Here is a 25,907-nt window from a genome sequence, read left to right as displayed (position 1 = left end):
GGTAATTGCACCCGACAGTTCTAACTACGTCACCAGCCCGCCTACTCAAACTTTCAACCAATCCCTGTCGCTTTCCCTCAGCCAAGCACTGCCACTCATCCAACAACTGAGAGGTCCGCTCCGCCCACGCCTCCGCCCCTTTAGGACTAGACATTATTCCAACAACCGAACGGAGCCCACCACAGCTGAAATATACCCACCAGTCCTTCCCCGCTCTCTTAACAGCATGGACAGCACATGGCCCCACCACCTTTTCGTCAACGCTATTCGGAAATCGAATAACGCCCACCAACAGCCACCCCACCCAACGCACATGCAGAGATAGCTAGCAAACGCACACCCGGAAAGGCACACCAGCTCTTCGCCGCAGGCATGATTTAAAGAGGGCGATCACACAGCTTCCACAGAAATCAATCCCGGACGAGCACCCCACAATGTAACCCCCTGGGTCGCCTCAGGCTCGCTCAGCTCGTTCTCATCCAGGGGGAGCAGCCTTCGGCCCCGCCAAACTGGGTAATCAGCTTGTGTCGATGCTGTGTGATGTCCTCGCCTCGCCAAAGAACAAACAGGATACCATATGCGATTAAATGATTACAGTTTATAAAGATTACTATACCTGATTAATAGCCATACAGTATATATGAAGGAAAAGAAAATAACGAAAAGGCGCCAAACTTTTCAAAGTCCAAACCACTTAGTGCACAACCGTTGGAGCTCAATTACTGAAGTTTTCGGGCCACCATTCGATCCCCTCCGAACTCCTCGACTCGCAGCTCAGGACCATCCGAAGTGGTCAACCAAGCACATCTAGCTTCATCTCCTCTCCTCGGGGTACCTCCTGGCCTTGGACCTCCGCTTGGGGTCCGTTCCTCGCCCAGTTTACAGTATCGCGTCCTCTCTCTCTCACACCCTCGCGCCGGCTCCCCAAAAGTCCATCAACAATAGCTTACCGACTCAGAAGAAAGAACAACATTAATCCCAATTGGTTAACAAAGGAATACAATTCTCGTTATCAGTAAATTTTAACCCAAACAAGCTTCCAGCACTCTCTCGCAACAAAGAAGCTTTCCTACTTTTAGCAAAACAAAGAAGCCATTTTGATTAGCATACACAGTAACAAAGAGAAAGAAGGAACCCCGCTTTACAATTCTATAATTTTGTTAGCAATCATCTGTCCGCCATCATTTATCACTGAGAGTGGCCATTTCAAGCGCATGGCTTTGCAGCTTTCTCTGTACGGCTGTTATTCTCTGGCTCCGGGATGAACTAAATTCCTATCATTCTGTACTTCAGTAACAGTGTTCTCCTCTTACCGGGGTTCTGACCCTGCAGCGCCGACGTCTTTACAGAACAAAACCACCTCGCTAATTTAATTGATACCGCAGGCTGTAAGTTCTTCTTGTTCAAGGGTAATCCCTTTATATCTGTATTTTATTGGGCTTTGAAGAGTCAGGGCGATAGTTTTCAAAACGTAGCTTTGAATTGAGCAGAAAATATGTTGAATGTTTTCAATTGTCTGCCACTCGTGAACAAGGGACATTTTGACTAAAACCTGCTTTTAATTGAATTGCATTGACACCGCATTCTCTGAGAGGCAGATCGTCAGAAACAGCCCGTACACATTGAAAAAAAACCCTGAAGTTAGAGCGATAGCGAGCTTTTCGGAACTGGCATCGAAAGACTATGCATGCCGGTAAAGATCAGTCATTACTGAAAAGATTGCCAACGTAGGCGTGTGACGCATTTTGACACACTGCTCGTGCAGTCTTCTTCTTTTCTGCCTGCCTCTCCCTTCCATTCATAATGAAAGCGGGGAGCTGATATATAGGAGCGCGCAGAATATGTGAATGACGTGAATGGTTTGAAAAATTGTCAGCAGAATTTCTGAAATGAAAGACAAACTTAGCTAATAAATATTGTGTGAGGGAGAACAGGGGTAACAAGATGCACGCATGCTGAGCTCGTTGACTTCATTAACATTGCCTCCAACTTTCAATCTGCCCTCAAATTTACCTGGTCAATTTCCGACACCTCCCTCCCCTTCCATGATCTTTCTGTCTCCGTCTCTGGAGACAGGCCTATCTACTGATATCTACTACAAGCCTACGTACCCTAACAGCTACCTGGAATATACCTCTACCCACCCTGTCTCTTGCAAAAATGATATCCCTTCTCACAATTCCTCCGTCTCTGCCGCATCTGCTCTCAGGATGAGGCTTTTCATTCCAGGACGAAGATGTCTTCCTATTTTAAACAAAGGGGCTTCCCTTCGTCCACCATCAACTCTGCTCTCAAACGCATCTCCCTCATATCCCGCACATCTGCCATTACCCGATCCACCCGCCACCCCACTCGGGATAGGGTTCCCCTTGTCCTTACCTCTGTTACGGATTCAGCAACAATAAATATATGAGTGAGGCAGGGGTTTTTATAACAAATAACACGTTTATTAAACACTGAAAACAAACCCCCAAAAATAAACAAATCACTAACGTAACCAGAAATCAGCTGCTGTGCGGCAGCTTAAACAGTTCTTAAAGCGATGTTGCAAAAACAGTTTTTCAAAGTAGTATTGCAAAAGTTCAAAATGCTTACAGTCCATTTAAGGGAGAGACTTTTTAAGACGATTTAAATTCTCCTTCACGTCGTGTCGTTGCGGTTCCCAGTCGAACTATACTTTTCCCAAGGAGAATTTACGAAGATGGAAAATGAAACGGCTTCAAGTCACTGACCTTTCCTTTACAACACTGTTCCCAATCCTTTCTGCTATTTCACAGGGATTAACACGAGCACAGTCAACGAATTCCTTCCGAATGAGGATCAAACAAGGTCGAACCTGTTTCACCGCCGAAATCGACTTTCCTCGATTTTTCAACTTCCGAACTCCGATCTTCACTCCCCACTGATACTCAACTAGCAGTATTATAAAGAAACTGCTGGCAATGATCTTTTAAACTTTAGACATTAAATAAAAATCCATCTTTCAACTAAACTGCGTCATAACATGAAATCACGCAGTGGCATGAAGTCAACATGGCAAATCTTGCCACGAACTGCCCCTCTTCACAGGGAGGGGTCTTCCTTTTGTACCCTGGAAAAAAAACCTGTCACATGACCTCTACTGGCGGAAAAATGACGTCACTCCACCATCACAAGACCATTACCTCAAGTCCAGTATAGCTTCAACACCTGTCACGTGACAAGTACACCACTATCACGTGTCACGGGTACGTAACACCTACCACCCCACCAGCCTCCAGGTCCAACGTGTAATTCTCCGTGACTTCCGTCACCTCCAACGTGATCCCACTACCAAGCACATTTTACCCTCCCCCCCTTCTGCTTTTCGCAGGAATCGCTCCCTACGCGACTCCCTTGTCTGCTCGTCCCCCACCCCCCCATCCTTTCCCATCAATCTCCCTCCTGGCACTTATCCTTGTAAACGGAACAATTGCTACAATTGTGCTTATATTTATTCCCTCACCACCATTCAGGGCCCCAGACAGTCCTTCCAGGTGAGGCGACGCGTCACCTGTGAGTCGGCTGGTGTGGTATACTGCGTCCGGTGTTCCCGGTGCGGCCTTTTATATATGGGTGAGACCCGACGCAGACTGGGAGACCGTTTCGCTGAACACCTACGCTCTGTCCGCCAGAGAAAACAGGATCTCCCAGTGGCCACACATTTTAATTCCACGTCCCATTCCCATTCTGATAAGTCTATCCATGGCTTCTCTACTGTCAAAATGAAGCCACACTCAGGTTGGAGGAAAAACAATCTTATAATCCGTCTGGGTACCCTCCGACCTGATGGCATGAACATTGATTTAACTTCCGTTAATGCCCCTCCTCCCCTTCTTACCCCATCTCAAATTTATTTATTTATTCCCGCCCCTTTTTTTCTCTCTCTCTGCTCCTCTCGCAATCACTCCTTGCTTGTTCTCCATCTCCCTCTGCTGCTCCCCTCCCCCTTTCTTTCTCCCTAGGCCTCGAATCATGATCCTTTCCCTTCTCCAGCTCTGTATCCCTTTTCCCACTCACCTTTCTAGTTCTTAGCTTCACCCCTCCCCCTCCTATCTTCTAACATTTCGGATTTCCCCCTGCGTCTCCTACTTTCAAATCTTACTATCGTTTCTTTCAGATTGTCCTTACGAATGGTCTCCGACTGAAACTTCGTCTGTACTTCTTCCTATAGATGCTCCCTGGCCTGCTGCATTCCACCAGCATCTTGTATGTGTTACTTGAATTTCCAGCATCAGCAGATTTCCTCGTGTTTACAGTACTCCAAGTGGGGTCTGAACAGGGTCCTATATGGCTGCGATGTTATCTGTCGGCTCCTAAATTCAATACCACGATTCATTAACGCTAATACACCTTACGCCTTCTTAACCACTGAGTCAAACTGTGCAGCGTTGAACGTCCTATGGACTCGGACCCGGACCCCAAGATCCCTCTGACCGTCCACACTGCCAAGAGTCTTACCATTAATACTATATTCTGCCATCATATTTGACCTACCAAAATGAACCACTTCACATTTATCTGGATTTAATTCCATCTGCCACTTCTCAGCCCAGTTTTTCATCCTATCAATGTCTCGCTATAACCTTTGGCATCCCTCCACACTATCCACAACAACTCCAACCTTAGTGATATCAGCAAACTTACTAACCCATCCCTCCACTTCCTCATCCAGGTCATTTATAAAAATCACGAAGAGTAGGAGTCCCAGAATAAATCCTTGAGGCACTCCACTGGCAACCTTCCTCCATACAGAATATGACCCGTCTACAACCTTCCTTTGCCTTCTGTGGGCAAGCCAGTTCTTGATCCACAAAGCAACGTCATCCTGGATCCCATGCCTCCGTACTTTCTAAATAAGCCTTGCATGGGGTACCTATCAAATGCCTTGCAGAAATCCAAATACACCACTTCTACTGCTCTTCTTTCATCAATATGTTTAGACACGTCCTCAAAATAATTCAATCAGGCTTGTAAGGCAAGAACTGCTTTTGACAAAGTCGTGCTGACTATTCCGAATCATATTATACCTCTCCAAATATTCATAAATCCTGCCTCTCAGGATCATCTCCATCAACTTACCAACCACTGAGATAAGACTCACTGGTCTATAATTTCCAGGTCTATGTCTACTCCCTTTCTTGAATAAAGGAGCAACATTCGCAACTCTCCAATCCTCTGGAACCTCTCCCGTCCCTCGGGATTGCCTCAGCAATCTCCTCTCTCGCCTCTTACAGTATCCTGGGGTACTTTCCATCCGGGTCCGGTGACTTATCCAACTTGATGTTTTCCAAAAGCTCCAGCACATCCTTTTTCTTAATATCTACATGCTCAAGTTTTTCAACCTGCTGCAAGTCTTCACTATTATCACGAAGAGCCTTTTCCACAGTGAATACTGAAGTATTAATTACCTCTGCTATTTTCTCCGTTTCCATACACACTTTCCCACTGTCACATTTGATAGGCCCTATTCTTTCACGTCTTATCCTCCTGCTCTTCACATACTTGTAGAATGCCTTGCGGTTTTCCTTAATCCTGCCCGCCAAGGCCTTCACATGGCCCCTTCTGGCTCTCCTAATTTGCTTCTGAAGCTGCCTCCTGTTAGCCTTATAATCTTCTAGATCTGTAACATTAACTAGCTCGCTGAACCTTTCGTAAACTCTTCTTTTCATCTTGACCAGGTTTATTACAGCCTTTGTGCTCCACGTTCCTGCACCCTACCATAACTTCCCTGTCCCATTGGAACGTTCCTATGCAGAACTTCACACAAATATTCCCTGAACATTTGCCACATTTCTTCCGTACATTTCCTTGAGAACATCTGTTTCTAATTTAAGCTTCCAATTTTCCTGCCTGACATCCTCACAATTCCCCTTAGTCCAATTGAACGCTTTTCTGACTTGTCTGTTCCAATCTCTCTCCAATGCTATGGTAAAAGAGATAGAATTATGATCACTATCTCCAAAATTCTCTCCCACTGAGAGATCTGACAGTTGACCAGGTTTATTTCTCAATACCAAATCAAGTACAGCCTCTCCTCTTGTAGGCTTATCTACATATTGTGTCAAGAAACCTTCCTGAGCACACCTAATAAGCTTTACCCCATCTCTACCCTTTGCTGTTTGGAGATACCAATCAATATTTGGGAAATTAAAATCTCCCAACACGACAACTCTGTTATTATTACACCTTTCCAGGATCTGTTTCCCTATCTACTCCTCCATATACCTGCTACTATTGAGCGGCCGATAAAAACACCCAGTAAAGTTATTGACCCCTTCCTGTTCCTAATCGCGACCCACAGAGACTCCGTAGACAATCCCTTCATGACTTCTACCTTTCCTGCAGCCGTAACACTATCTCTGATCAACAGTATCACGCCCGCACCTCTTTTGCCTCCCTCCCTGTCCTTCCTGAAACATGTAAAAACTTGAAGTAACTATTCCTGTCCCTGAGCCATCCAAATCTCTGTAATGGCCACTACATCATATCCCCAAGTACTGATCCACGCTGTGAGCTCATCCGCTTTGTACATAACACTCCTTGCGTTAAAATATACATTTCAAACCTTCGGTCCCTTCTCTATCACCTACCTATCCTCCTTCACTCTCTGTCTCCTATCATTCTCTATTTGAAAGCCAGACGCCTCTTCCCCAGTTTGGCACCTGAGAACATTTTTATCACATACAAACCTTTGATTTCTGTCTATACAAGCAATTCTCGCAAGAACCTTTATCCTCCTCCACCTTACCATCTGTTCTAACACTCTGGTTCCCCTCCCCCTGCAAATCTAGTTTAAAACCCGCCAGAGCAGCACTAGCTAACCTACCCGCAAGGATATTATTCCCCTTCCAGTTCAGGTGTAAACCGTCCCGTCGGAACAGGTCCCACTTTCCCTGGAAGGAACCCCAATTGGCCAGAATCATTAAGCCCTCCCTCCTGCTCCATCGCCTTAGCCACGTATTTAGCTGTATTATCTTCCTATTTCTAGCCTCACTAGCACGTGGCACGGGGAACAATCCTGAGATTGCAACCCTGGAGGTCCTGTCCTTCAACTTTGTACCAAACTCCCTAAACTCTCTTTGCAGGACCTCCTCCTTCTTCCTATCCACGTCATTGGTCCCTACATGGACAACATCCGGCTGCTCACCCTCCCTCTTGAGAATACTGAGAACTCGATCCGAGATATCGCGGACCCTGGCACCAGCGAGGCAACAGACCATCCGAGATTCTAAATCTCTCCCACAGAACCTCTTATCTGTCCTCCTAACTATCGTATCCCCTATCACTACTGCTCTCCTCTTTTCCCTCCTTCCTTTCAGAGCTGAGTGTCTAGTCTCGGTGCCAGAAACCCGGCCACTACAACTTCTCCCTGGTAGGTCGGCTCCACCAACAGTATACAAAACGGTATACTTATTGTTGATGGGAACGGCCACAGGTGTGATCTGCTCTTCCTGTCTATTCCCCTTCCCCGTCCTGAGTCATCCAGCTACCTGCCTCCTGACCTTTAGGGGTGACTATCTCTCTGAAACTCCTGTCTATTACTGCCTCTGCCTCGCAAATGATCAGAAGTTCATCCAGGTCCAGCCCCAGTTCCCTAACTCGGTTTGTCAGGAGCTGCAGCTGAATGCACCTTTTACATGTGTAGTCATCAGGGACAATTCAGCTCGCCCTGACTTCCTGAATACTGCAAACGGAGCACTCGACTGCCCTAACTGCAGCCTCCATTACCTACTTCTAAGCTAATTAGATTAATTAAAGGACTTTACCCAGCCTTACCTCACTGGGAGCAAGCTCGTCCTCAGCCTCTGCTCACTCATTCCCACTGTCACAGCGGTATATGCATACAGCGACCAGTATCTCTCAGACTCACTCTCTCCGGAGTATATAAATAAACTGACCAGTGTCTCTCAGACTCACTCTCTCAGGAGTATATAAATAAACTGACCAGTGTCTCTCAGACTCACTCTCTCAGGAGTATATAAATAAACTGACCAGTGTCTCTCAGACTCACTCTCTCCGGAGTATATAAATAAACTGACCAGTGTCTCTCAGACTCACTCTCTCAGGAGTATATAAATAAACTGACCAGTGTCTCTCAGACTCACTCTCTCAGGAGTATATAAATAAACTGACCAGTGTCTCTCAGACTCACTCTCTCAGGAGTATATAAATAAACTGACCAGTGTCTCTCTGACTCTCTCTCTCTCAGGAGTATATAAATAAACTGACCAGTGTCTCTCAGACTCTCTCTCTCAGGAGAATATAAATAAACTGATCAGTGTCTCTCAGTCCTCCTCTCACAGGGACATATTTATACACTCAACACGTACAAACAAGCTAGATGAACTCAGCAGCTAGGGCAGCATCCGTTGAAATGAGCGGTCAACGTTTCGGGCAGAGACCATTCATCAAGACTGAAGAACGAGGGGGCAGGGGCCCTATAAAGAAGTTGGGGGAGGGTGGAAGGTGCCAGGTGAAAAGCCAATCAGAGGAAAGATCAAGAGGTGGGGGAGGGGAAGCAGGAAGGGGATAGGCAGGAGAGGTGAAGAAGGAATGTAAGGGGAAAGCACTATGAGTAGTAGAAGAAGGCAGAATCATGAGAGAAGTGATAGGCAGCTAGAAGAGGAGGCAGAGTGAAAGTGGGATGGGGGAAGGGAGAGGCAGGTGTCTCTGTACATTCTCTCAGGGTCATAGCCATACACTGGCCTGTGTCTCTCAGTCTCACTCTCTCTGAGGTATATCCATAAACTGGCCCGTTTCTCTCAGCCCCACTCTCTCAGGGGTACTCAATGGTTTGGAGTGTTTAACCCATGAACCACTGTGCCGAATCCATTATTTTTTGGAGGATTTTCGGTTCGATTCCATTGCTGTTTCCGTAGCAAGCCGTGATGCAGGCAGTCAACACAGTCTCTACTACACCCCAGATTTCTGAAAGAGTAGCTACAGAGATCGTGGAGGCATCACTGGCGTCCTTTGTGAACTACTCGAATCTGAATAGGTTCCTGTGGATTGGAAATTACACATGTCACGCCACTCCTTAAGAAAGGAGGGAGGCAAAAATAAGAAAGTGTAGGCCAATTAGTCTTACTTCATGGTTAGGAAAATGTTGGAGTATGAGGTGTCCGGATACGTGATAAAATAGGGCAAAGTCTGCATAAGTTCCGTAATGGGAAACCTGTTGCAATTTTGAGGATATAATAATCAGCATCAACAAAGGAGGTCAGTGGATTTAGTTTACTTGTTTTTTCAGAGGGTATTTGACAAGGTGCTGCACATGAGGCTACTTAATGAGAGAAGAACTGGTTGATTTTCAGGAAAGATGCTACCATGGAGAGTTTACAAAAATAAATTTAGTCTGTAATTAACTCTGGTGGCCCCATCAGAGGAAAGACATCGAGGCTTTGCAGAAGATATAGCCGGTGCTAACCAGGATGCGTCCTGGATTAGAGAGCATGCACTATAATGAGAATTTGGACATACTGGGGTTGTCGTCTCTGGACCGGGAGAGGCTAAGAGTAGATCTGCTGAATTTTATACAATTTATGAGAGACATGGATCTACCAGACAGACAGTATTTTCCCCACGGTTGAAATGTCAAATAACAGAGGGCACATTTTAGAGGTGAGATGGGGTAATTCCAAAGGACATGTGAGGTGCAGGGTTTATTCTTTTTTTACACAGACTGCTGGTGTGTGGGCTATAATGCGTGGGGTGGTGGTAGAGGCAGATTCATTGGGAACGTTTAAGAGATGTTAAAATAGGCAAGGTTACGGTGTGGAAAAAGATTTCAGGGATAATTTATTTTTACAAAAAGAGGCGTGTGTCTGAAAGCACTGCGGAGGGTCGTGATTGAGGCAGATACATTCAAGACATTTAAGGGACAGTCAGATAGGGAAAGGGATGGCACAAAAAGCAGGGTTTTAGGCTGTGCTGTGGTTAAGAGTTGGACAGAGCTTGGGAGCGCGGGGGCAGACGGGAAGAAAGCATGGGATCAGCGTGGGTGCTGTGGGGGTTACGAGATCCTGGGTAGCAAACCTCCCTCCGCCTCAGCTGTGCCTCTGCGAGAAGCTCTGGATCGCTGTGGATGGTGGGGTTCCCGAGCAACCTCAAATCAAGTCCAACACCAAGACAGGAAGTTATAGCGATGTATTGATTTTATGATGACAAATGTAAATTAAACAATGTGTAACCTGCTAACTTGCGGGAATAACTAAGTTGTTCCTGATTCACTCAGAGTCAGATACAATTAACTGCCAGGTGACAACGAGTGACCGGTTGAATAATCAGTCCCGTTTCTCACCGTCACTCTGCATCGGGGAACCGATGATTATAAAATCACACTTCAGGGCCGTGTCCGGGATCGCTGCAGATCGAGGGTCACTACCAGGTTATTTGTCAATTTAACATGATTATATTGGCCAGACTGCTGAATGTACTGTCCTCAGCAAAGAGAACAAAAGTATACTCACCCAGTATATTCCCACCTCAGGACACTGGTGTCCCAGACTGAGTCACACCTCCTGGCTCTTTCCGTCTGTGTAATTCCCCAAGACCTCATTAAATGAGCACCCATGACATCCAGCAGAAACAGAGCCGCTGGTCAGAAAGGGGAAATGCATGTCTATGCAAACTCCTCCAACGTCAAAGAGTGCTTGGTTTGAGAAGAGATCCGTTTGAACCACTGGGAATTAAAACTGGAGCGTTGTCATCAAACGGGAGGGCAGGGAATCGGTCAAAATGTCCCCATCCCACGGGCAGGGATGTTCACACATTCAGACGTTCACAGGTTCACTCTCAGTCCGGGTCTGGGTTCCTGCAGAGATCTGAGTTCCTTCTCCCCGGTCTCACTGAACCGATTCCCGAACAGCCTGAAACAGATGGAAGAATAAAGATGAAATAAACAGATTACACAACAGTGTCAGTAACAGGGGACCGGGGTTAATGTTTCAAAAACGCTGACAAACTAATATCAGCGGCGAACCCACAGATCCGCTGATATTTTATCACCGTGAACATTAACAGGAAGACTCACTCGATAGAGACCAGACTTGGGACCTTCAGTATGAGGTCACGGAGAGCAGGGATAGATCGGTCCGTGAGCGAGTTTGATCTCAGGGCCAGCTCCGTTAGTGATCGGTTTGTACTGAGAGCGGAGGCGAGATCTTTGGCACCAGAATCTGTGAGACCGACATCCCACAGCCTGGAGATGAGAGAGAGAGTGAGGGTGAAGGATACAGAGAGACAGGAGATGGTACAAATCCCCAGTGTTTATCAGTAACACAATTACAGATCACATTAATGTTCAGTGTCAGACACCCAGTGACTGTAAGCACAATCTCCCACAGACTGGTACTTACCACAGTTTCTGTATTTTACACACCGGGTTCATCAGAGCCGCAGACACCAGTTTCACTCCTGAATCTCCCAGTTTATTAACACTCAGGTTCAGCTCAATCAGTGTTCGGTTTGCACTGAGAGCGGAGGCAAGATCCTCAGCACCAGAATCAGTGAGACCGACATCATTCAGCCTTGGAATGAGAGAGAGTGTGTGAAAGACATACAGACAGAAGACATTGGAAATTACCAGTGTTTATCAGTAGCACAATTACTGTTCAGCTTGATGTCCAATGTCTGATACCCAGTGACTGCAAACACAATCACCCACAGTCTGGTACTTACCGCAGTTTCTGTATTTTACACTCCGGGTTCCTCAGAGCCGCAGACACCAGTTTCACTCCTGTATCTCCCAGGTCATTCCCCCCAAGTCTAAACACAAAGAGACAAACTAATGAACAAAGAGATTGAAACCGTGGGTCTGAGGGAATATCTCTCACTCAGATATTTCAGAAAACATGAAACCCTTCAGTAATTAACTAATCGGAATTCTCATCACTGTCAAATGTCACTACCAAATGTCAGTAATTTAGTGTATCAGTGTGACTCTGTAATTTCCCATATTCTGTCTCCTTCCCCAACAGTTGGTATAGTGTCCCTCATGTGAGAATTACCAAAGGAAACACGGTGGGAAAATTATCCCTACAGGAAGAAGGGGAAAAAGGAAGAGGGTTCCCTATAGAGTGATGGGGAATGAGGAAGAGTGATCCTGAGAGGATGATGGGGATGGGGAAGAGAGATACCACAGGATGAAGGAGGGTGGGGAAGAGTGATCTCATAGGGGGATGGAGGATGGGGAAGAGACAATCCACAGCATGAAGCGGAATGAAGACGAGTGATCGGGGGTTGGAAGAGAGATCACCACAGGGGAAAGGGTGATGGAAGGATGTGGACAAGCGAATGCACAGGATGAATGGGACTTGTGCAGAGAGGTTCCACAAGAGTATAGTGTTGAGTAAAGATGTTCCCACAAGAGGAGGTGATGCAGAAGTAGATCCATGGGAGAGGTTGATCTGAACTGAGGTCCACAATCAGGAGAAAAGATGCCGACATGGTGACTGGGAATCGTGTATGGAGTATGTACTGGGTACAGGTGGAGTGATGGCGATAGCAACTTGCAGGGAAGGGCAGAGGAGGACAATCTCACAGTGGTATTTCCCTACCTGTCACTGCGAAAGCCAGCTAACCCTCCCTTGTCCCTCAACGGGAAGAGGGTGTGAAGTTCCTACTCAACTCTTGCAGTCACTGTCGGTGTCGCTGTCAGCAACAGTGAGAAGGAACATTGTCAATAGACGTGTCACAGGAAGCAAGAAACACGGCCATTCCTCTGATTTACTACCATTAAACCAATGGCCGTTGTTCACTGATCTGATGAAGTCTCCAGATCCCATCAGAAAGAACCACAGAAACCTCCTGTCCTTGGGGAATTACTGACCCTTCGTCATTTGTCACAATTTTTCATAATTTGATTTACTCCATTTTTTTCCCAAGTTCCTTCACATTGAAACCACACAATGGAACAGTTTCACATTTCACAGTGAGAGAGAAATCTGGTTACCTCAACTCCTGGCACTTGTGCAGCCTGGTTCCCAGCCGCTGGATTCCTTCACACTGAATTCGGCAGTTCCAAAAATCGAGCTGTTTTATTGTATTACAGAATCCGATGACATGAGACAGGACCGCGCAGTCAATCGGGGTCAGTGGCATTTCACAGAATGAAAGTTTTTCCACAGATCCCAGTGTGGCCTGAGCCAGTCCACGATTCTGAGACTCAAACAGGTAGTGTAATGCGGTCAGGAGGCTCCTTGTATCATATTTACCAGCAGAGTTATGTATCTGGTGTAGAACCTCCTTCTTCACCCAGTCAATCACCCGGCAGGTTGTTTCATGAGGAAATGGACCCAGAATCTCCTCCAGGCCCCGAGCTGTCATTCGGTTGGAGAGACCAGCAACAAAACGGAGAAATACCTCAAATCGCCCATCTTCTGTGTTGTGGGCTTCTGTGAGGAATTTCAGGATATCCCCAGGAAGTGGATTCAGGAATTGTGCGACTGCAGCTACAAACTCTTGGATGGTGAGGTGTGGGAATGTGTACATCACGCTCCGGGCAGAATCCTCTCTCTCCAAAAGCTCCATCAGGAACCCGGACAGGAACTGGGAAGGCTGCAGATTGCAGTTGATCAGGTCTCCATTTGTAAACACAATCTTCTTCTCGGACACTCCTCTGTAGGCCATCTGACCAACTCTGAGTAACACATCACGGGGGTTCTCAATCTCACGGCCGTGGTTTTTCAGGATGTTATAAATATAGTAGGAGTACAGTTGGGTGATCGTCTTGGGAACTCGCTGCGGGTCCCTGACTCGTTGTGTGAAAAAGGGGCCCAGTGCCAGGGCGAGGATCCAGCAGTAGGAGGGGTTGTAGCTCATGGTGTACAGGATCTCGTTCTCCTTCACATAATTGAAAACAGCTTCCGCCACCGTCTGATCTTCAAAATGTCTGATGAAATATTTCTTCCGTTCCTCATCAACAAATCCCAGGATTTCAGCCCAGACACTGATCTTCGCCTTTTCCAATAAATGTAACGCAGTGGGGCGGGTGGTCACCAGCACTGAACACCCTGGGAGCAGCTTCCCCTGGATTAAACTGTACACAATGTCAGACACCTTGCACTTGAATTCAGGATCTGTGCATGTGGACTGAGCCTCTGTGTCTCTCCGACTGTCAGCAAAATCAATTGTGTCATTGAATTCATCCAAACCATCAAATATAAACAGCAATCCCTTTGGGTTCTTCCAGACTTCTCTCAGGAAATTCCCAAAGTAAGGATGCTGATCCAGAATCAGTTCCTTCAGGTTTATTCGACAGTTAATACTGTTTAAATCACGAAATTTGAAACTGAAGACAAACTGGAACTGTTGGTATATTATCCCTGTGGCCCAGTCATAAACAATCTTTTGTACCATTGTTGTTTTCCCGATCCCTGGGACTCCCGCCACTGCTGCTGAACTCCCAGATTTGGATTTACTCCGGGAAAAGCTGCTCTGGAACAACTGATCAGTCCGGATTTTTTCCAGCTCTCCGCGGAGATCTTTCTCTCTACACTCCTCGTGGTCTCTGCCTCTTGCTAGCAGCTCATGTTCCACCAGTGTCCGAACTCGAACAGTAGAAATGACCGTGAGCTCAGCGTATCGATCAACCAGCTGGAAAATCTTCACCTTCTCCGTCATCAGGATCGTGTTCACTTTCAGTGTTTCAGTTTCTGCCCGCAGAGCCTCCTTGTGTTTCTGTTGAACATCTTCCATGGGAACAGAGAACATATTCAAAATGTTAAATGGCTCATCTGACAAATAACTTTATAACTGCATTTCAACATTCAGTGTTTGAGATTACGTGAATAAATTCAATGCTTCCATGGATATTAGGACAGAAAGTAAAATTCTGTTCACAGACACCGGCATTGACAGTAACGGATGTCCCTGGAAATGTCCAATCCTCATTTTCTGGTTCTAGTTATTTGTGAAAGTGAACATTCCCCTGATTGCACTTTTTGAGGAAGCTTAAACAAGCATCACTCCCCACTAACATCTTAACTACGTTCTACAGAGGAGTGGTTGAGAGTGTGCTGACCTTTTGCATCACACCACCAGGTTGTGGAGTACCAACTCCAGCTGCAGTGCTGCCGACAGAAAACCTTGCAGAGGGTTGTTAGGGGAACAGAGAAGGTTATTGGGGTCTCCCTATCTTCTGTCCAAGACGTCTTTCAGAGTCGATGCCTCCAGAAGACACGGTACATCATTAAAGACCCCGCATACCCTCTCCATGAACTGTTTGTTCTTCTGCCATCAGGCAAACGTTACAGGAGCATCAAAACTAAAACCACATGGCTGCTAAACAGCTTCCTCCCACAGGCAGTCAGACTGCTAAATAGCTGCTCGATCTGACTCTACTTTGGACATTTTTAACTGCACTGGACACTTTTAACTTGATTTTAACTGACATGTGGCTGTTGTGTTTTTCTTTTTATTGTTGTGTTTACTATTTATTGTTGCGTTTGTTATGTTATGATTGCATTGCTCCTGGGAAACGCTGTCTCATTCTGCCCTGCAGAGCTGATGTACAGTTAGAATGACAATAAAGTTTTCGAATCTTGAATATTCTGTTGCAATCCTGACTGCACTCCCGTTACAACATTTCACTATATTTAAAGCATTGCTTGCATCATTAACAGACGATGTTAATATTGATCTGGTGTGGAAATATGGAGAGCAGGACACTGTGCATTTTGTCAAAGCTGTACACTGGGGAGTAACAGGTGTCCACTGCTCTTGCATCAAAACAGGAGCAGAATATGCGGGAAATACTCAGGTCGGGCAGCGTCTGGGGGAGAATCACATTGAAGTTGTGGATCGATAACCCATCGGAATGATAAGAAAGAAAATGGGTGCTTTCCAATCCCAATGGGTAGTTTTCAATCGCAGTGATGGAGGATTGATGGAAAAATGAAATCTGTGATAATGGAAGAAACCACAAGCGTCTGTCTCAGTGATGTACATCGTGTCTGTGGGAGAGGGTGGTGATGTCTTGGCAAATGCTACTCATCAGTCTTGCTGTGGGGGTGTGGGGCGCTGTCTAATGAGGCCTCCGTCTGTCAGAGCCGACCGTGGATGTCCTGCCCCTGCAAGCCGGGACACTCCGATATGGAGAGGAAGCTTTTGCCGATATAGCAAGCTCCCTCTCTCCATGCATCTGATGAACACAAAGGAACGGCAGACACTGACACAGCGTGGCACCAGAGGTGTCATAGGATATGCCAGTCTGCGTTGAACACCATTTAACACTGACTTAGGGGCTCCAGGTCAAGAATTTTCCCACTGGGTTTACTCCCAAACTCTTCCCCATGAAGGGTACAGTTGCAAGGCAGCGGAGCTTTGAGATCAGAGTTTTCTTGTTCCTGGGTGAGCTGCCAATCACAGCCGATGAGCCCCATCTGAACAAAGCGACTGGCTGTAAGGCATCAGTAACCCACCTTTGCCCCTTCTCCTGTCAGAAGAAACGCTTTACCAGGCTTAGTGGCTGAACCACACGTGAAGGGCAGGAGCTGGACAGAGGCTACTTGCCACTGGGATCATTTAATAGGACGTGGCAGCTCATCCGCACTGCCAACCCCCCGGGTATAACAATCTTAAGCAACCAAGGGGCACTGTATTATTGGCAATCAATCTGTAAATTGGTTTATTATTGTCACATGCACCACTGTAAAATGGAAAACGTTTCTGCATGCTATCCGTACAGATCATCACATCACATCGGTGCAATGAGGTCGTAGAATGAGTCGACTGTACTTCCTTAGAAGGTTGGCGTCATTCAATGTCTGTAGTGAGATGCTGAAGATGTTCTATAGGTCAGTTGTGGAGAGCGCCCTCTTCTTTGTGGTGGCGTGTTGGGGAGGAAGCATTAAGAAGAGGGACGCCTCACGTCTTAATAAGCTGGTAAGGAAGGCGGGCTCTGTCGTGGGCAAAGTACTGGAGAGTTTAACATCGGTAGCTGAGCGAAGGGCGCTGAGTAGGCTACGGTCAATTATGGATAACTCTGAACATCCTCTACATAGCACCATCCAGAGACAGAGAAGCAGTTTCAACGACAGGTTACTATCGATGCAATGCTCCTCAGACAGGATGAAGAGGTCAATACTCCCCAATGCCATTAGGCTTTACAATTCAACCGCCAGGACTTAAGAACCTTTTTAAAGCTATTATTAATGCTTTTTGAGATAGTGATTTAGATGCATATCATATTTTTTTACTGAGTTAAGTATTGTATGTAATTAGTTTTGCTACAACAAGTGTATGGGACATTGGAAAAAAAAGTTGAATTTCCCCATGGGGATGAATAAAGTATCTATCTATCTATCTATCTATCTATCTATCTATCTATCTATCTATCTATCTATCTATCTATCTATCTATCTAGAAGGAAAAATGGAGCAGGATAGTTCAGGGAAACAGTGTTTCAGTTGCCGAGAAAATGCAGTGCAGGCAGACAATAAGGTAGAAGGTCAAAGGATCATTGGGAGGTCAGCGTTGAGTTTTTTTTGGGACGATGTCCCTAAACTGTAGAATTCAACACCTTAAACTACAGTACTGTGCAGAAGTCTGAGGTGTATATTAGGACTGACACATTTTGTCTTTCATTTTCTAGTTTGCACTTTATCCCGTTGTGATGCGGTTTGAACGGCATCGTCTGGATGAAAGGTGCTTTATAAATAAGTTATTATTATTATTATTATTATTATTATTATTATTATTATTATTATTATTATTATTATTATTATTATTATTATTATTATCATCATCATCATCATCATCATCATCATCATCATCATCTTAGCCTAAACTGGTAAAACCTGAGGTACAGGCATAGCCAAGCACACTCATGTCTCAATTGATAGGAGAATTCTGACTATTCTCGTGGTGTATAGTATCGAGGGTTTTCGAAGATTTACACAAGTATTGCCGTGTGGGCCTAATTTATTAATACTATTCTGTAAAGCCTTCAGGATGATACCAGTTAATGAAATTACGATTGGGATAACGAATACCCTGTTCGTGTTCCATAGTCATTCATTTTGTCCTTTTAATTCAACATATTTCTGGCATTTTTTTACTAATTCATTTCTGTAAGCTATGTGTGTTTGGAATGGCTATATATATTTAAAAAGTTGCTTTTGCTTGTTTATTCTGTAAAATTACATCCGAACGCATATCATGGATTATGCTATCTGAAATAATGATCGGACGCAGTATGATATGAAGGACTCCGATAGGACTCTAAAAGTGGAGCAGGCTTGTACTTACTGTAAGTTGTGGTGTTTCTCATCAGTTGTAGTTTAAGCATTGTTTTTGTGAACGTTGTCCACCACTTGACTGTGCTTGTGCAAGTAATGAGATTCAGTTAAACTACTGCAGGATCTTGTAAAGTCGGATTGTTTCTGGTTTCTCTTGTAATTTTCAGCATTTATCGTCATGAACCTATTGGTCGTTTATTCTGTATTTTTGATAACTACATGTGTTAACAACCTTGTCATGTATTGCGACAATGATCCCTTCTGTTTCTGGGAAGAGTTCTCCAACTCTGAGCCAGGGGCTCGACGCTTCCTTGTCGACATCTAGTCGGCTCAGATCGTGTGGCTGTCTTCCACGGGGAGTCAGACTCTTCCATTGGTTAGCGTTTTATGACAGTTTCTTCATGTTTTATGGGTTAAGCTTTCATTTTCGTTCAATGATGTGTACCCCTTATTGGATTTGCATATGCTTGTACGGAGTGCTGAATCCTGCTTGCGTTATAAAAATATGTCAATAGAGCTAATTGTGGATTTCAGAAAAGGCGAGATGAGGGAACACAACACACCAGTCCTCATAAAGTTATCTGATGTGGAAAGAGTGAACAATTCCAAATTCCTGGCTGTCAGTATCTCCCACTATCTAACCTGGACCCAATATATCTATGCAGCTACAAAGAAGGCACAACAGTGACTATATTTCATCAGGAGTTTCCAACATCACTCGAATATTTCTACAGGTGTAACTTGGAGAGCATTGTAACTGGCTGCATCACCGTCTGGTTCATGGGGACTACTGCACACGATCAGAGTAAGGCGTACACTCAACGATTCAGAACAACTTCTCCTCTGCCATCCAGTTTCTGAATGGACATTGGACCCATCGATACTGTTTCACTAATCTCTTTTTAAATTTCTATTTCTGCACTACTTATTTAGTTTAATATTTCATATAATCACACAGACATGCATAGCTCTATATGTTCAACTTCCAGGCCCTGAAGCCGCTTTGCTGCTCAGCCAGATCCACTGTCTGACAGGCCACATACCTCGCATGGAGAACTCCAGGTTACCGAAAGCAGTACTCTACGAAGAACTCTCTCAGGGCAAGAGAGATCGTGGTGCCCCGCGCAGGAGGTACAAGGACCAAATTAAGCAGAGGCTCTCTCAGGCAAATATGGAGGTCAATGAGTGGCAGCCGCTGATCCACGGAAAAGCCAAGAATTTTGAGGAACCCAGAAGAGCGACTGCTGAAAAGAAGAGGGGATGCAAGAAGGATCCAACTATCCAAGCGCCTGCATCCCAGCTGCCCCTCTGTCCCAACTGCTCCCGGGTCTGCAGATCCAGAATTGGCCCCTACAGTCACCAACAATCGTGTCGTCATCCAGTGCCACCACCCTCCCCCCCCCCACCTCCCCCCCCCCCCCCCACACACACACACATTTGGGAAGAGAACAGGATTTAGGGTATGTTTCATGATCATTAATGCTTGGTGGAACCCCGGAATGCCCATTCCCTCAAATCCTTTTGTTCCCCGGATCTGGAGTACCTGGTGCTGCTGTATAAATCTTTCTGGCTACCAAGGGAGTTCCCGGCTGTTATTATCACAACTGTGTAATAACAACATCCCCCAGTTGTGTGTTATTGTCACAGAGGGGGGATGCTTCCCTTCAGAAATCGGTCAGGACTTCCCAAACCACAACATTTGTATCAACAGTTCCGTGTAAACAGCACTTGCCGTGTGACCGACTGCTTACAATGCCGGTGATCAGCAGGAGCTCAAGAAATTCAGCTCTGATCTGTGCAAAGTCATCCAGGCAGCGAAACGACAATACAGAGGTCGTATTCAGGCACAACTCTCCACCAACAACACACACAGCTTATGGCAAGGTCTGTACACCAATGCAGACTTCAGAGCTAAGTGCAGTGGTGCTGCCAACATCGCTCCCTGTCTCCCAGAGGATCTAAGCGTCTTTACGCTCGGTTCGATATCGCCAACACTGAGACCCCGAGGAGAGCCGACAAAGCGACCTGCACATTGGCCATCTCTGAGGATGAAGTTCGCAGGTGTTTCCAACGAGTGGACAGTCGCAAGGTTGAGGGACCGGACGGCGTCCCAGGGCGGGTACTCAGGATGCGCGCGGCACAACTGGCAGGTGTATTTACGGATATTTTTAATCACACCCTCTCCCAGTGAAGAGTTCCCTCCTGCTTCAAATCATCCACCATTGTTCCTGTACCTAAAACGACTAAGGCAACATGCCTGAACGTTTGAGTCCTGTCGCACTCACCTCAGTAATAAGCAAATGCTTTGAGAGGCTGGTCAAGGACTGCATCTGCAGCTTGTTACCACCCACACTGGACCCCCTACAATTCACCTACCTACACAACCGATCAACAGATGACACAATAGCCACTGCTCTGCACACCTCCTTAAACATCTGGAGAAGAGGGGTGCTTATGTGAGAATGATGTTATTAGACTACAGTTCAGCATTCAACACCATAGTTCCCTCCAGGCTCGACAAGAAGCTCAGAGACCTCGGCCTTGACCCTGCCTAGTGCAGCTGGATCCTGGACTTCCTGTCAGATCGCCGGCAGGTGGTAAGAGTGGGCTCCCTCATCTCTGCCCCTCTGCCCCTCAACCCAGGAGCCCCTCAGGGCTGTGTCCTAAGCACCCTCCTTTACTCTCTGTATGCGCATGACTGTGTCGCCACCCACAGCTCCAATCTGCTAATTAAATTTGCTGAGTATACTATATTTATTGGCCAAATCTCAAGTAATAACGAGGCAGCCTACACAGAAGAAGTCATCAGCCTGACACAGTGGTGCCAAGAAAACAACTTCTCCCTCAATGTCGCAAAGACAAGAGGAATAGAGATAGGCTAACCCCCACTGATATCAATGGGTCTGGGGTTGAGACAGTGAACACTTTAAGTTCCTTGGCATTCACATCACTGAGGACCTCACGTGGTCTGTACACATCAATTGTGTGGTGAAAAAAGGCACAACAGCACCTCTTTCACCTCAGATAGAACCATAGAACCGTAGAACATTACAGCACAGCCCTTCCTGACTGTGCCAAACCATTTTTCTGCCTAGTCGCACTGACCAGCACCTGGCCCATATCCCTCCATACACCTCTCATCCATATACCTGTCCAGGTTTTTCTTAAATGTCAAAAGTGAGCCCGCATTCACCACTTCAGCTGGCAGCTCATTCCACACTCCCACCACTCTCTGCGTGAAGAAGCACCTGCCCCAATGTTCCCTTTAAACTTTTCCCCTTCACCCTTAACCCATGACCTCTGTTTTTTTTCTCCCCTAGCCTCAGTGGAAAAAGCCTGCTTGTATCCCCTCTACCTATACCCATCATAATTTTAAACACCTCTATCAAATCACTTCTCATTCTCCTACATGCCAGGGAATAAAGTCCTAACCTATCCAAACCTTCTCTGTAACTCAGTTTCTCAAGTCCGGGCAACATCTTTGTAAACCTTCTCTGCACTCTTTCAACCTTATTAATATCCCTCCTGTAATTCGGTGACCAAAACTGCATACAATACCCCAAATTCGGTCTCGCTAATGTGTTATACAACCTCACCATTACATTCCAACTCTTATACTCAGTACTTTGATTTATAAAGGCCGATGTACCAAAAGCTCTGTTTACGACCCTATCTACTTGTGACGCCACTTTTAGGGAATTATGTATCTATACTCCCAGATCCCTCTGCTCTACTGCCCTCCTCTGTGTTCTGCCATTTACCTTGTATGTTCTAATTTGGTTTGATCTTCCGAAGTGCAATGCCTCACACTTGTCCGCATTAAACTCCATCTGCCATTTTACATCCCATTCCCCCAACTGGTCCAGATCCCTCTGCAAGCTTTGAAAACCTTCCTCACTGTCCACTACACCTCCAATCTTTGTATCATTAGCAAATTTGCTGATCCAATTTGCCACATTATCATCCAGATCATTGATATAGATGACAAATAACAATGGACCCAGCACTGATCCCCGTGGCACATCACTGGTCACAGGCCTCCACTCAGAGTAGCAATCTTCAACTACCACTCTCTGGCTTCTTTCATTGAGCCAATGTCTGATGCAATTTACTACCTCTCCATGTATACCTAGCGACTGAATCTTCCTAACTAACCTCCCATGCGGGACCTTGCCAAAAGCCTTTCTGAAGTCCATGTATATAACATCCACTGCTTTCCCTTCATCCACTTTCCTGGAAACTTCCTCGAAAAGCTCTAATGGATTGGTTAAACATGACGCATAAAGCCATACTGACTTTTTCTAATAAGTCCCTGTCTACCGAAATACCTGGAGACCTTATCTCTTAGTATTCCTTCCAATAATTTACCTACTACCGATGTCAAACTTACCGGCCTATAATTTCATGGCTTACATTTTGAGCCTTTTTTAAACAACAGAACTACATGAGCTATCCTTCAATCCTCTGGCACCCGGTCCGTGGATATCGACATAATACTTATGCCAGGGCCACTGCAATTTCAACATTAGTTTCCTCCAAGGTCCGAGGGAATACCCCGTCAGGTCCTGGGGATTTATTTACTCTGATTTGCCTCAAGACAGAAAGTACCTCCTCCTCTTTAATCTGCATAACTTCCATGACCTCCCTACTTGTTTGCCTTGTTTCCATAGACTCCATTCCAGTTTCCTTAGTAAATAGAGATTCAATATACCCATTTAAGATCTCCCCCATTTCTTTTGGTTCCATACATAGCCGACCACTCTGATCTTCAAGAGGACCAATTTTATCCCTTACTATCCTTTTGCTCTTAACATACCTGTAGACGTTCTTAAAATTATCGTTCTCCCTGACTGCCAAAGCAACCTCATGTCTTCTTTTAGCCCTCCTGATTTCTTTCTTAAGTATTTTCTTACTCTTTGTATACTCCTCAAGCATCTTACTTCCTCCCTGTTGCCTATACATGTTATACATCTCTCTCTTCTTCTTTATCAGAGTCCCAACATCCCTCGATAACCAAGGCTTTTTATTCCTATTCTTTTTGCCTTCAACCATGACAGGAACATACAAACTCTACACTCTCAAAATTTCTCCTTTGAAGGCCTCCCACTTACAAATCACATCATTGCCAGAGAACAACCTGTCCCAATCTACGATTTTTAGATCCCTTCTCATTTCTTCAAATTTGGCCTTTTTCAGTTTTAGAACGTCAACCCGAGGACCAGATCTATCTTTATCCATGATCAAGTTGAAACTAATGACGTTATTATCACTGGAAGGAAAGTGTTCCCCGATACACACTTCCGTCACCTGCCCTAACTCATTTCATAATAGGAGATCTAATATTGCATCCTCCCTAGTTGGTACATCTATATATTGATTTAGAAAACTTTCCTGAACACATGTTGCAAACTCTAACCCATCTAGACCTTTAACAGGATGGGAGTCCCAAGCAATGTGTGGAAAATTAAAATCCTCTACAATGACAAATTTCTGTCTCCTGCAGTTGTCTGTTATCTCTCTGCAAATTTGCTCCTCCAAATCTCGCTAACTATTGGGTAGTCCATAATACAACCCTATTAATGTGGTCATACCTTCCGGTTTCTCAGCTCCACCCATAGGGCCTCAGTAGACAAGCCATCTAATCTATCCTGCCGAAGCACTGCTGTAATATTTTCCCTGACTAGCAAAGCCGCCACCCACGCTTTATCCCTCTGTCTCTATCACGTCTGAAACATTGGAACCCTGGAACATTGAGCTGCCAGTCCTGCCCCTCCTGTAGCCAAGTTTCAGTAATGGCTATGATGTGATAATTCCATGTGTCAATCCAGGCCCTCAGCTCGTCTGCCTTTCCTGCAATACTCCACGCTTTGAAATATACACACCTCAGAATATTATTACCACAACCCACAACCTTGCTATTTGTGGCTTTGCATGAACTACCACCATTATTTATGTTTACCACCGTTCCACTATCTACTCTGGCACTCTGGTTCCCATCCCTCTGCCAATCTAGTTTAAACCCTCCCCAATAACACTAGCAAACCTCCCTGCAAGTATATTGGTCCCCTTGTAGTTCAGGTGTAACCCGTCTCTCTTGTACAGGTCCCACCTGCCCCAGAAGAGGTCCCAATGATCTAGAAATCTGAAACCCTGCCGCCTACTCCAGTTTCTCAGCCACGTGTTCATCTGCCAGAGCATCGCACTCTTACCCTCACTGGCACGTGGCACAGGAAGCAATCCGGAGATTACTACCCTCTATGTCCTGTTTTTCAACTTCCTACCAAGCTCTCTGTACTCACTCTTCAGGACACCCTGACTCTTTCTACCTATGGCATTGGTACCGATGTGTAGCACGAAATTTGGCTGATCACCCTCCCACCTCAGAATACTGTGCAGGCGATCAGAGACATCCCTGACCCTGGCACCCGGGAGGCAACAAACCATCCGGGAGTCTCTGTTACGACATTAGAATCTCCTGTCTGTACTCTTGACTATGGAGTCCCCTATCACTACCGCTCTCCTCTTCTTCCTCCCCCCGTTCTGCACTGCAGCACCAGATTCAGTGCCAGAGATCCGGCTGCCGCAGTTTGTCCCAGGCAATCCTTCCCCCCAACAGTATCCAAATTGGTATACCTGTTCTGGAGGGGAATGGCCACAGGGGAACACTGCAGTAACTGCCCTTTCCCCTTCCCTCGCCTGACGGTAACCCAATTACCTGTGCCCTGTTCCTTAGGTGTAACTACCTCCTGGAAGCTACTATCTATAAACTGCTCAGTCTTTCGAATGATCCGGAGGTCATCCAGCTCCTGCTCCAGTTCCCTAACGCGGTCTGTTAGGAGCTGCAGCTGGGTGCACTTCTTGCAGGTGTCGTTGTCAGGGACACCGGATGTCTCCCTGACTTCACACATCCTGCAAGAGGAGCATTCCAACATCCTGCCTGGCTTATTCTCTAGTCTGAACAAAAAAAAAAACAGCAAAGCAGATGGTTGAGATGGTTGAGGACATTTGGGATGGGCCCCTAAATTTTGTGCATCCTGACTGGCTGCATCACTGCCTGGTGTGGGAATTGTACTTCTCTCAATCGCAGGACTCTGCAGAGAGTGGTGCGGACAGCCCAGTGCATCTGTAGATGTGACCTTCCTACTATTCAGGTCATTTCACAGACAGGGGGTAAAAAGTGTCCGAAGGATCATTCTGGACCCAAGTCTCACCAAGCACAAACTGTTCCAGCTGCTACCATCCGGGAAATGGTACCGCAGTGTAAAAGCCAGGACCAACAGGCTCCACGACAGCTTCTTCCATCAGGCCATCAGACTGATTAAGTCATGCTGATACAATTCTATTTCTACAATTGAATACATAAATACACGCTTTACTGTAATTGTGCTGCAGGCGCAGAAAAACAATTTTCACGAAATGTATCCATGATATTAACCCTGACCCTGAAAATTTTTATCTGGCTGTTGTCTCATTTTTTTAGATCTGTTATTCATCATCCTCATACTGTCCTCGTTCATATTAGTCTACGCGCTTTCCAGTGCACATGGTGTTTTCCAGAAATTGCTATTTAAGTTCTTATTTTTCTTTGCATATTTCCGGATCCGTTTCAGACCAGGATATTATACCAAACCAATACGTCAATATGGG

At 45.7% G+C, this 25,907-nt stretch overlaps 1 protein-coding gene across 9 annotated transcripts in view; it reads right to left on the bottom strand.

Moving 5' to 3' along the window:
• Positions 1–657: 657 nt before the first annotated feature.
• LOC140722631 (NACHT, LRR and PYD domains-containing protein 3-like) overlaps positions 658–25,907 on the bottom strand; it is a 54,046-nt gene continuing 28,796 nt past the window's right edge. For 2 of the 9 annotated variants that reach the window (XR_012097696.1, XR_012097698.1), the window contains 6 exons: positions 12,974–14,711; positions 11,701–11,787; positions 11,379–11,549; positions 11,054–11,221; positions 10,491–10,889; positions 2,096–2,913 (listed from right to left, as the gene is read on the bottom strand). Coding sequence is in view for 1 of the 9 variants with exons in the window: in XM_073037335.1 (XP_072893436.1) it covers positions 10,802–10,889; positions 11,054–11,221; positions 11,379–11,549; positions 11,701–11,787; positions 12,974–14,711 (2,252 nt within the window). In the remaining 8 variants the exon portion in view is untranslated. Of the gene's footprint in view, positions 954–2,094; positions 2,914–3,415; positions 9,024–10,152; positions 10,890–11,053; positions 11,222–11,378; positions 11,550–11,700; positions 11,788–12,973; positions 14,712–25,907 lie in introns of those variants that run through there. The other 7 variants (XR_012097690.1, XR_012097695.1, XR_012097693.1 and 4 more) reach the window with 6 other exon arrangements.

This window comes from Hemitrygon akajei, unplaced genomic scaffold, assembly GCF_048418815.1.
Source record: "Hemitrygon akajei unplaced genomic scaffold, sHemAka1.3 Scf000082, whole genome shotgun sequence".
NCBI lineage: Eukaryota > Metazoa > Chordata > Chondrichthyes > Myliobatiformes > Dasyatidae > Hemitrygon > Hemitrygon akajei.
The sequence above is the reverse complement of the archived record's forward strand: the minus strand, read 5'-3'. Positions and strand labels throughout refer to the sequence as shown.